Source organism: Aulostomus chinensis, chromosome 9 (genome assembly GCF_037954235.1).
Source record: "Aulostomus chinensis isolate RoL2024-O1b breed Wild chromosome 9, RoL_Achi_v1.0, whole genome shotgun sequence".
NCBI lineage: Eukaryota > Metazoa > Chordata > Actinopteri > Syngnathiformes > Aulostomidae > Aulostomus > Aulostomus chinensis.
The window spans coordinates 582,371-595,000 of NC_141328.1; the positions used below are offsets into that span (position 1 = coordinate 582,371).

Consider the following 12,630-nt stretch of genomic DNA (forward strand, 5'->3'; position numbering starts at 1 on the left):
TGTTCTCCCTCCAGTCAAACAGCATCTCAACACTTCTATGAAAACGATTTTGTCTGGCTGTCTCTCTGGGTCTCTGTCTTTGGCTCTATTTCTCTTCCTGCTGGTTAAAGAAGAACCTCGTGGTCACGTCCATCCCTGCAGAGTCCGAGTGATGGACCCAACTGACCACCCGACCCATATTCTGACCCAGACGTTCTTACAGTGTTGGCATCCGGGTGTAGTGGTCCAATACAGACACAGAAGAGGTCTTTGGTGGTGGCACCAGCGAAGATCCCTTGCTGTTCATGTCGCCTTTAACTGGTCTAAACCTTTACACTTGAACACACCACACAGGACAGGTTCCGCTGATGGAGGAAGAGAGGGAGAGGGAAAGGGAGAGGTTTTTGATTTTGATTTTTAAAAAACTTTTTTATATAACTCAGTCATATCTTTAAATTAACACAAGAATAAAAAAAGAAAACATACACAACATAGTCATTTCTCAAAAAAACATATTCATCACATCCTCTGTCTCTCTCTCTCTCTCACACACACACACACACACACACACACACGAACATACACACACACACGAATACACACACACACCTCCTTTAACCAAGTCCACTTCCTAAGTCTATCTTCCTTCACAGCACACAGACCATTCGCCACACACCAGACCTTCTCAAAAGGCCCCACATCTTTCACCAGACCAATCGTTGAAATCAAGACTCAGCCTGCTCTTCATCACTCTGAGGAAAAGCAGTCTCACATCGCAGTCCCAACACCCTTCAACGTCCCCCTCCTGCTCAGGTAAACTGCCATTTTGGCCTGTAGAACACACACCAAACATACAAAACAGTTTCGGTAGGAAGACAAAAAGAGCCTGCAGCCTGTTGCATCCTAGAAAACAATGAAAGACAGAAAGACACTGCTCATCCACAGTGGGATTTAAGACGGTCAGTTCAACAGGAGTGAGCAGCTGACCATGTCGGCAGCTCCTTCTCTAAAATCTTGTTCCGTATGAATGGAGGGACGGTGGAGATGATGACCCTTCTGGCAGGGCCGACCAGAGAGAGAACAGGAATGAAGGCTCCCTGAATCACCACCCTGCTCTGCACCACCTGATCCACCTTCTTGACGCTGTCCAGAAAGATTCTGGAGGCCGACTTCACGCTGTCATCGCCGCCTACCTGACTCACGGCCAGCCCGCACCCCTCCACCGAGCAGCTCAGGTGCCGACAAGTCAGCCTCTCCAGGTGGGAGCCAGCAGACATGTTGGTGTTTGAGCCACCACACTTACCACAAACACCCCCCCATACCCTGGAAACCCACGGACCCCAGCAGTGACAACTCGTGAGACTAAACTAAACTAAAAATATAAATCAAGTAGGAAAAAGACCATAGAAATTTAGGAAGAAACTTCCACCTCAAACACACTCTCACACACCCGCTCAGAGAGAGAGAGGGAGAGAGAGAGGGAGGCCTTTGACCTTTAACTTGTCATTTAGTGATCCAGTATTTTAGTCACGTTAATGAACAACCAACATCAATCAAAATAAACAGCAAAAACACCAACAGGAGCAGACATTCTGGGGTTCAGAGGTTTGGAACAAGCGATTGGTCGACCACAGAACACACACCCCCACACACACACACCCTTCCAGGTTAGACGTCATCCTGTAATATGGAAACTCAACTTTCAGCCGAGTGGCCCTTTGACCATGAGTGTGGCCTCAGTCGATCCCAGACCTTTCATTTGGTTCTTCTCCTCAGCCACATGCTAATTTTTCCTGAGCGATGAGGAAGTTGACCAGAGAGACGCTGCTCCGCTGCCCCGCTGCCCATCAGGGCCCAAATAAACAAACTGTTGTCCAACACTTCTCCTAAACCATGTCGCAACTGCACTGCACTGAGAAGAGAGGACTCAGTCTGGGACATCCGAGCCACGAGTGCTGCAGAGACTCCTCACTCCTGCAGAAGCAGCAGTGCCTCCCAGCTCTAGGATCTGAATGTGCCACATGTCTGGTTGTAGCCACGGCTCCATGCACAACCCTCCACTGCAGCTCTGCGCTGCCTTTCCCTATGGGGGTTGTACAGAGACCTCCAGCTGCCTGTGGGAGATGAACCTGGAGTCAACACACTCAACCACCCCGACTCTTGGACACCAGCTAGCGATACCCTGGTTCAGAACCCTCACCGGGACGAAATACCAGGATTTCTTTGGTAATTGTCGGAAGTCCCTGTGTTACTGGTGTTTAAAAGACAGAAAGGTTCCACCTTCCTCCACCTGTTCCTCCACTGCAGCACAGACACACAGATGGAAACCCAGGCCAGGGTACTGGTTGGTCCTCCACCGACTCTTCTGCCAGTGCTCTTCTGAAAAGACCAGGAAGTGCGTTGATCACCTCACGTGACAGTCTCATTAAACCGAAAAGATTGAATTCCTGTCTCCTGGCTCAACATGGCTGCTGTTTTCCACTGTCCTCTTGACCTAAGGTCGGCCATTTTTGTGACCCCTGCTCTTACCAGCGTTCTCTGTACGGTAGCAGAGCTGAGCATCCTGCAGCGGACCAGGAGATTATAGAACAGGGGTTCCTCCCCGACACTGCCACAGATCTGGGAGCCGTCTCTTTTGACTTTTAAAAGTGATAAAAGCCAGTTCAGGTTCAGGTTCATCACTTTACGAAGCAACACTGACGCTGTCTCACTCCAAAGCTGTCATTTGAAATACAACAGGCGCTGCACAGTTTGAAGGCAAAAAGCTGTAACCCGACTGCGAAGGTCAATCAGGCCCTGGTCACCTTCCACCACAGGTAGAAACAAAGCAGGGTATTTGGTCCAGTGGTAACCTCCCCAGAAGAAATCCACAAGCTTCTTCTGCAGTTCCTTCAGAAGACCATCTGGAGGTTCTAAGACTGTAAACCGGTGCCAGAACAACGAGGCAATCAAGTTATTAACCACCAGAGCTCTCCCCCTGTAAGACAGCTGGGGCTGGATCCACGTCCACCTAAACAACCGGCCCAGACTGTCTCAACTACACCCTCCCAGTTTTTACTCAAAAAGCTCTCAGTGCCCAGGAAAACACCTAAGAATTTCATCCCCTCAGTGTTCCACTGAAGCCCAGCTGGTAGTACTGGCTTCTCTTTATTACTCCACTTACTTAACAGCAGACCTTCAGACTTGGACCACTTAACTTTTGCAGAGGATGCTTGCTCATATAAAGCTAATTTTTTTCAAGAATTTTGACATGCTTTTGACCTGTTAGGAACACTGTAACGTCGTCAGTGTAAGCAGACAACCTGACGGACGTATCACTGTTGTCAGAGAAGGCCAGCCCTGAGAGACCCTGCCTTAGCTGATGTAAGAGAGGCTCAACGGCCAGAGAAGACAGCATCCCAGATAAGGGACAACCTTGTCTGATGCCCCTTTTAACAGCCACTGGTTGACTGAGTCCTGCCCCCACCTTTAAAATGGCACTGGCCTCAGAATACAACAACTTAATCCAGAAATGAACTTTTTACCAAAGCCAAAACCTTCAAGTGTTTTAAACTGGAAACAGCGATCTACTCTGTCGAAAGCCTTTTCTTGATCAATTGAAAAAAGATGACATCTGAATCCTGTAACTTGGAAATGTCAATGATGTCTCTGATTAGGAATAGGTTGTCCATAATTGTGTGGTCAGGGTCACAATATGTTTGACTGGAGTGAATAACACTGTACATGAATTTCTTGAGTCTGTTTGAAAGTCATTTTGCCATTGTCTTATATTCTGTACATAACGATGACACTGGTCTCCAGTTTTTTTTAGCAAACCAAGGTCCCCGTTTTTGGCAACAATGTTAAGATTGTCCTTGTACAACTTAATGGCAAGGTCCCAGAATCCAAGCAGTCCATGAAAACCTCGTACAAGTCCTTACCAATCAAAGTCCAGAACCTCTGGTAGAACTCTGAGGGAAGTCCATCAACTCCTGAGGCTTGACCACAGCTGAGCTGTTGAACTGCTGCTGTCATTTCCTCAAAGGACATGGGGCCTCCAGCCAAGCTGCCTGTGCTTCACTCAGCTGTGGCGGTCCTTCCAGGATCTCCTCTACACACTCCAGTTCACAGCTCCCAGCACTCAAGAGATCAGTGTAGAAATCTATGGCCAGCTGCCTCATCTTTGCTGGATCTGTTGTTGTTTCTCCATTTGGAAGCTTGAGATGCATCATCACATTGTTCTCTCTCCCCTTTTTCTCAAGCTTAAAGAAGAAAGATGGTGGGGCATCTACGTCTTTAATGGTGGAGACTCTAGTTTTAATCAAAGCCCCTGTAGCTTTTTCATGAAGGAACCTACCTAGAGCCTTTCTCCTCTTTTCCCATTCTCACTCCTACCATCACTGATTGAGATTAATTCATCTTCCGGGACCTTAACTTCCTTCTCAAGCTGTTCAATGCAAACTTTCTCCATGGCACCCGTGTGTCTCGTGTACTGTGGGCAGAAAATTTTGATTTGTGTTTTTCCAACCTCCCACCAGTCTCAGTCTCCATTGCCCCCAGAAATCAGAGAAGAACTGTTCAAAATTTGGTTATGAATCACATTACAATGCCAGTGTGGACAGCGTTGAGAAGGCACCTGCAAGGAAATATCTAGCATAACCAAGTGATGATCTGAGAAACCTGCAGGTGATATTGTGGACTTAACAAGCCTGTTGATGTATATCTGGTTTACAGAAATCCCATCTGACCTAGCACCCTTCACCCTTCTGCTATTGAACTCTGAGTTTATCATTCACTTTTTTAAAGAGTAGCAGTCGACCAGCGCCAGATGTACATATACATTAATACAGACAAATGAAATGTATTTAAGTGTTGCCTTAATTATTTGGATTCTACCCTGTTCTCCATTACATACTGAGACATTTGTTCAATGGAGGCTCTGTGAGAACAGTATGGCAGCCCCTGCACTAAGACTGGTGCCATGGTTGAGAAAAAACTGACCCGCCCATCCCATTCCCCAGTCTCTCATGATCAGCTGAGCCATGTGTCTCCTGTAAGAACACATCTAGGTTTTTAGTTCTCCTGAGCTCAGCGACCATCCCTCGCTTATCCCTATCTCGTCCTCCATTTATGTTTAAACTTCCTATCCGCAGCCTTTCCATTAGTGGGATACAGACAAGGAAGAGAAGGAGAGGACAGCGAAACCCTTCCAAGAAAAAAAAAACCCTTTAGTGCATCACCCATTTTTATTTGATCCATTGAGAGAAACCTTTTCTCGTTTTTCTTTTCTGAGTTTAATCAACAGTTTCTTAAGTCGAAACCTCTTCTGTCTGTTCAGTTGTTCATAACCAACATTCTGCGAATTTTCATGACCGAGCTGATAAACATGTCCACATTTGGGAAGAAATCTGTTAGTATCACATCCTGTCTGCCATAACTTTAAAAGGCTGTGAATCTTCCTGTGACACAATGTCAGAGCACTGTGACAGACAGTCATCAGACATCTCCTCCTCATCTTCGTTCTCCTTGCAGGGCTCAGCTGCTACAGAGCCCTGAACCCTGGTCTCAGCTGACTGACTGCTCCTCCCTGTCTCCACCTGTCAAGGCTGCACTTCCGCATCATTCAATCCACTTCCATTCATACCCTGAGTATTTTGCTCATTCGCTTTATTTGTCTGCGCTGCAGGTTACGTGTCACCGGCTACAGTGTCGCCCACTGCCGGCCCGGCTGTTAGCGTGGCGCTGCCTGCAGCTCCACCTTCAGGCTGCTGCACACCTGAGCTGCTGCCCGCTGCCGGCTCCCTGTGCGGGCAGGATGAACGTTTGTGACCAACGTCACCACATTCCAAACATTTCATGTTGCCAGAACTTGCATACGCAGTGTAGGACCCATTTTCAAACTTGATTTTAAAGGACACCTCCAAGGTTTGCGAGGGTTCATGGACATGCTGCAGTCTGGCATCTTTACAGCCCAAACAAACTGTTCTGAAACCGCGTCAGTTCTTTTTAATCATCTTGTTCAGGATGAAAGACGGAATACCTGAAATGGTGATACGCGTTGATGGCACACACAAAGGTGAAACGGAAAAGTTTTGATCATCGAGCACTAGGCCTTTCTCAACCACCAGGTGAACCAAACGCTCCTCCTGGACAGAAGCCACCACGGTTTTACTCATCCGAGAGCCATAAGCGATGTTTCCCTGTCCGATCTGGTCTCCTAGAGCCAGGAAAACCTGTTCCACAGTGTACCGAGCGTCAGCCACTACTCTGACCCTGTGTCTGATCGACAAGGGAGGTGAGCCCTCCTCAGGGAGGGACGCCATGGTTCACGGCACAAACGCCATTAATTTAGTCCTTTTTAGTTTGACAAAAAAACACAAATCAATGAATTAAACGTCTCTTACCTGTCTTCAAGAAACTGGAAACAAGGTGTCACAAACATTCCTCACTCATTTTACTACTCCAAACGCTCCACAGCCACTCACACACTCAGACTCCCAGCATGCAGTGCAGGAGAGGAGAGGAGAGGAGAGAGAGGAGAGGGAGAGAAACAGAGGGAGAGGGAGTGTGAGGGGGAGAGACAGAGGGAGAGGGAGAGGCTGTACTTCAGAGCAGCCACAGGAACATCAGTGACATCAGAGCAAAAATCACCAACATTGTTCTGGTCACCCAGCCAGAGGTTTGACCCAGGGTACCTCCATCACCTTCCATTCCCTTCCCCTGGAAGGACAAGAGGTCAGACAGACAAACCAAAAAGAACAAATGAACAAGGGAGATGGAGACCAGGGTGATGGAGAACCAGGTAGAGGGTGAAGCAGGGAGAGGGTGAACCAGGGAGATGGAGAACCAGTGAGATGGTGAACCATCGAGATGGAGAACCAGTGAGAGGGAGAACCATGAAGAGGAAGAACCAAGGAGAGAGAGAACCAAGGAGATGGAGAAGCATAATCTCTGCCATGTGAAGAACCCCGGGCCTCAGCTGCTGAGGCACGGACCACCTAAGCAGTCTCAGGTGTCCCCAGGTAGTGAGGATGGCCGCCGGACCCACGCTGACACACGCGCCATAGTCCCTTGTGTCGCCATGATGTTGTTAACTGACCTCATGTTCAGGTGCCGGGACGTTTCTTGTATTGGTGCCTGAATAGAACTTCTCAATAGCCTTCTCTGAGGGGTCTGGAGGGCTCTTCAGTCTTTGTGAAACAGGGATGGACCTTCAAACTCAGTCTCCCTAACTGGCTGGACCTCTTTAAACTCGGGGAGTATTTATGCAATCACATAGTTTGTCAAGACAAATCAGGTTTTAATGACAATGATTCCATTTTAAAATACAATAAAAGGGGAAAACATTCAAGGGGATAAAGACTTTTTATAGCTGCTTTATAAACGAATCGAGCACAAGTTCCATCTGGAGGCAGCAGTAAGAGAACCAGGGGAACCTTCCAGCCACCAGTGCATCAAATGCTGGGAACAGCTGATGTGTGGAGGATGGATGTTCCTGTCCTGAGCTGCAGCAGGTCTGTGGTCCAGATGTAAGTATGTGTTCATGTACTCTGCAGTACTCTGTGTATATCCTGTCCTGTTTTAAAGTGAAACCATGAAAGACGTGTTGTTCACATCTGAATGCTGACAGAATAATAGGGGGGTGAGAAGAGGCTGCAGTGGGGGGAAGTGATGATGACGAGAGCAAATGAGTGTGAAGAAAAGAGAAGGACAGAACAACCCTGAATGGATGTGGATGCTGACACTGCTGACAGCCAATCAGAGCATCCGCCGACCCTCCTCCTCTCATCCAGGCTCTGTGATTGGCTGCCAAAGGCTGAGACGAGAGAGGAGAGAAAAAGAGACAGAGAGAAGAGAGAGAGACAGAATAAGAAAGAAGGAGAAACTGCCAGAGGAAGACGACGCTGCCGCTCTTCATCTCTTTCGGGCTCAGTGCTCGTTCCAGCCTTGCTCGCCCCAGCACCCTAGCACGTTCTCTCTCGCTCCACTTGCGGTCTCATTCCAGGGGTTTCATGTGATGGACCTGCTGCCCACTGACTGCTGCTGCTGTTTACACTGCGGCATCATGGGAGCCGTAGTTCCCTGGCAGGTGCAGGAGGACAGCTGATGAGCTGAGGATTGTGGGCCGTCAGAGTTTGGAGATGTGAGTGGGTGGACCAGGCTCCGCAAACTCTCTCTGTTGTCTCTCTCATCTCTTCATCCCCCTTTCTTCCTCTTCTCTTTCATCTCACCTCCATCTTTCTCTTCTTCTCTCCGCTTCATTTCCTCTTGCTCCCTCCATCTTTCTCAGTCTCTCGCCACCTAACTTGTCCGAGGGAAAGTCAGCATGGGTTGCCGTCTCACTCGGAACAAGGTGAGTGATGTCCTGCAGGTGTGTGTTTGAGTGACAGATGGGCGATAACCTTTGGTCAAATGACACTGATCAACCTGAAATTAACCTTTAACCTTTAGTCTATATCCTAATGATCCACATCACATGGTTGTCCTACCTCCTCACAACATGAGATGCGCACATATGCACGCACAGACACTCTTGTACTGTAGTGAGAGCGTCATCACTCGTAACATGGTTGCCATAGTGACGTGAACAACAAAGGCTTTTTCTGGCCAACATGTCAAAGTCATATTAGGTTGGCTTGAAGTACAAAGTACACAAAATGTATATGTTCTGGATCTATGCGGTCAATATACTACATATACCACATGGAAACATAAATAAAAAAAAACAAATCAACAAGGCCCATGGCCACGGACCCTAACAGCAGGCTCTTGAAAGCTGTGACGACTGTTGCTAGCTTAGCTGCTAACAAGCTAGCAACAGAATCAATCACAACGTTTTAGGATAAAGCAGTTGAGCCGGAACCATCATGGCGGCTGAGACATTTCTGGACAGATGAGCAGACAAATGTGGCGCCGTCTTCGCTTCGGTTGTTTGACCGTTGTAAACAGTCTTTGATGTCGGTCGGCATTGGACAGTGACGCCGCAGGAGAACTTGTTTGGTTTGTGACACTGAAGGTGAAGCAGCTGAAGGAGGCGCAGCACCTGGTGTGTTGGAGGAGGACATTGTCTCCTCCTTGTTGGTGTGCTTGGGGACAGTGATGTGATGCCCCCATCAGGCTTCTGGATTAAGCATGCTACATCCACTCACGTGGAAAGGAGCTTGTTTACATGCAGCAGAGCATCATGGGAGATCCAGGGTGAGAGCATAGCTGGGTAATTGTATGTTCCAGATGAAGACGCACTAGGAGACTCCAGACGTCCAGCTCCAGTTTTTGCAGATTATTCAGCTCATTGTGTCTGAAGAGTCACCTTTTGATGGCTGAGGGGCTCAGCCAGAAGACGCAGCGCCAAACACAAACATGGCGATGCTCCAGCTGCTTATTCCAGATCCCAGTCAGTGACGTTGGAATAAGGAGGAACTCAGAATGGAGGAATTTCATTCATTCATCATTCAGACTAAGGAGTATGCATGTCTTACCTTGTCGCCATCAGTGACGTGGGCGGTGCCTCCCTGCTATGACACCTATTGGTTGGTAGGCAAACCCTCTCCTGGAAGGGGAACAAAGACCGAACACCTCAGTGTGATCAAATAAAACTCAACAAAAAGTCAGTTTTTATTTTCATGTACTCACAAAGATGTTTACTTTTTTTGTTAGCCATCAGTCTCCATTAGCTTCATGCTAAATATACGTGGCTGGCTCTTCCTGCACTCTGGAGTCACTAAGAAGTGATGGAGGAGGGAGAAAAATCTTTGTGAGCTCTTTTCCAGCAGCAGAAGCACATGCACTAGTCCTAACTCGCTACATTCCGAGTGTAGATACTGCGACTATGACCTCCCCGAAGTGTAACCATAGCAACCACAACAAACACAATGACTGGAGGTGAATGGCAATTTAGGAGCCAGGAAATGCTTCAGTTTGAAACCTTGTAACAATCAAGTGGCAGGTTTGAAAACATCAGAATGATCCTTTAAATCCCTGGCAGATTTTTCCAGATGAAAGTTCTACTTGTCCGTCTGCCTGGGTGGCTGATCCAGACACGTTAGCGTCACTGTCAGCCATGTTCCTGTTACAGTTCAGTGGAAGAAGCACACACGTGTCTCCCTCATCCCTCGCCCCTCTCCAGTCCATACCCACTCACCAGAAGAGGAGCTGACCGTGAGCAACACTCACTCAGTTTTTCCTCTTGGGTGCTGCGGCAGCATGCAGCAGGGTGCCAGGGGGGCGGAGCTATTTGACTGGATGGAGTCTGACAGTTTGACATAAATGGGTGGTGGAGCTTGATGGTTGTGTTTCGCCTGTGGACTTCCTATTAAAGCTGTACAGTACAACTGGCAACAATGAGGGCTAACCCTAACCCAATTAATACCATGTTTGTACTAAAATACTGTCCATGGTTTCAGCATCCAGGAGGGAGACCGAAGCTTCTTTTGTGTTTTGACTCTCAAACATCCATCCAACCAAACCATGAAGGCAACAATTATACCAATCAACTCGTAATGGACATGTTTGTGTCCTCGGCAGAACCCTGGTGAAGGTCCTGCCAGCCTCCTTCTGTGGGCCTTCAGAGTTTGGCTGAGCTGTTTTCAGGACTTAAATCATCACTCAACACGGAAGAAAATATGAGTCACTGATGATCCACGTCAGCCGAGTCAGTGAGATTACACAACCTGCTCTCCAGGGGCAGCCGGAGACCAGCTCCCCAGCCTCCATGGAGGGACTGGACCACACCAGACCGGGGGGCTGGGAGGGGCCCCACTGGACACCACGAGACCTACCAGAGCCACGTGGACTCACTGGGACGCAACTGGTCTTACCAGGATCTACCAGGACCCACCAGAACCCCACCTGGACCCAAGAGGAGCCACCTGGACCTACCAGGGGGTACCACGGCCTCCTCTCCAGGGGAGAACCTTAGACCAGCTCCACAGCTGCACCAGACCACGCCAGCCTTGGGGAATGGGAGAGGTCAGTAAGACCTACCAGGACCCAACTGGACCCACCAGGTTCCTTCTATCACTAGGGTCATGTTCACACTAGCCTTGTTTAGTCCGGTTGAGCTGAACCCTGGAGCGTTTACCTCCCTGGTCCGGTTCGTTTTGGTTGGTGTGAATGCTGGCCTCCAACTCTGGGGTGGACCAGTCAACTGCTCCCAGGTCGGCCTGGTAGGGGTGGTCTGGGACGGCTATCAAGTGAACTCCAGAGCGGTTTGCTTCTGGTGTGAACCCATCCGCACCAATCACAGGAAGTGCGCCGTTTTACACGTCATATTCTGTTAGTATGATGAGCCAACCTTGTGATTGTAACATGTATGTGATGGAGAGCTTTTTAGTGTCCTCTTCCCTCACTGGTCGCGCTCGTATGGCGAAGGAAAAAACATGGAGGGAGCCTCTCATTACTGCCTGTTGTCTCCTGTGGTACGACCGCCGATTGCAGACGTGCGTGTATTGATACATCATTTAACTGGGAGTCGTCCCAGCCGTTCATACGTGCGGTCCGTTAAAGTCTGAGTCCAGACCAGCACCAACATGAGACTGAGCAGACGAAGCTCCATGGTGGGCACTAGAAACTGCGAGGGATTTGTCGTCTCAACTGTATGTGACAATTTTTGGAGCATTTGAGTTTGGCCTTTGTGAACGAGAACCGGACCGTTGAGAGACTATTATTATTAATGTATCATCCTCAGTTTGGTTAGAATCAGGAAACAGACCTTTTGGCGTGAACACGACCTTAGAGTCTGCAATGAAACAGAAGTACATACAGATAGTGACAGATTAAGATGGTAATAAATACAAGTAATACATGCAAGTAGTACACAGAATAAGAACAAGCAAAATAAGCATATAGTACATAAAAGTAGTAAAAGGCTCATAGTAGTGCGATCAGAGTACATGAAGAGGAGTACATGAAGTACTACTCATTTTACGTTATAACTTTAAGGATTACAGAACACAATCAAGGAGAGTTCCGCTTGTTCGGTCACTTCTGCTTTTGTCTGATATAAAGAGTGATGTTCAGATGATGGCGGCCCGGTGGAGCAGTGGTCCTCCCTGTGGCCCCCCATCAAGAAGGTTGTGGGTGCAGCAGTGGTCCTCCCTGTGGCCCCCATCAAGAAGGTTGTGGGTGCAGCAGTGGTCCTCACTGTGGCCCCCCATCAAGAAGGTTGTGGGTGCAGCAGTGGTCAGCACTGTGGCCCCCATCAAGAAGGTTGTGGGTGGAGCCCCGGGTGCAGCACGGGGTCTTTCTGGGTGAGTCTCCATGTTCTCCCTGTTCCTGCTGGGTTCTCTCTGGTACTCCTGCTTCCTCCACAGTCCAAAGACATCAAGAGGGACCAGGTTAATCCAGACTCTAAATTGACCGTAGGCGTGGCTGGGAGAGCCAATGGTTGTCTGTCTCTATGGTATGATATGATAGGCTCCACCTTCACCACCGTTAGCTGGATAAGAGGTACAAAATGGATGGATGTTCAGATGCAGATGAGCAAGAGAGAGGAGAGATGGATGGACAGAGCAAGATAGAGAGAGGGAGAGAGAAAGCGAAGTCACTCTGTGTTATTGTCAGAGAGCACTGGAGCGTATAGCACTCTTCTTTGGGGGGCAGCACATCACTCCAGCACTGATTTCTGTGTGTGTGTGTGTGTGTGTGTGTGTGTGTGTGTGTGTGTGGCCGCGG

General features: G+C 48.5%; 1 protein-coding gene across 4 annotated transcripts in view; it reads left to right on the top strand.

Moving 5' to 3' along the window:
• Positions 1-7,797: 7,797 nt before the first annotated feature.
• LOC147255285 (uncharacterized) overlaps positions 7,798-12,630 on the top strand; it is an 18,495-nt gene continuing 13,662 nt past the window's right edge. For 2 of the 4 annotated variants that reach the window (XM_086212892.1, XM_086212894.1), the window contains exon 1: positions 7,798-8,311. In XM_086212892.1, the coding sequence (XP_086069018.1) occupies positions 8,285-8,311 (27 nt within the window). In that variant the 5' untranslated portion in view covers positions 7,798-8,284. The remainder of the gene's footprint in view (positions 8,312-12,630) is intronic. The other 2 variants (XM_086212893.1, XM_086212895.1) reach the window with 2 other exon arrangements.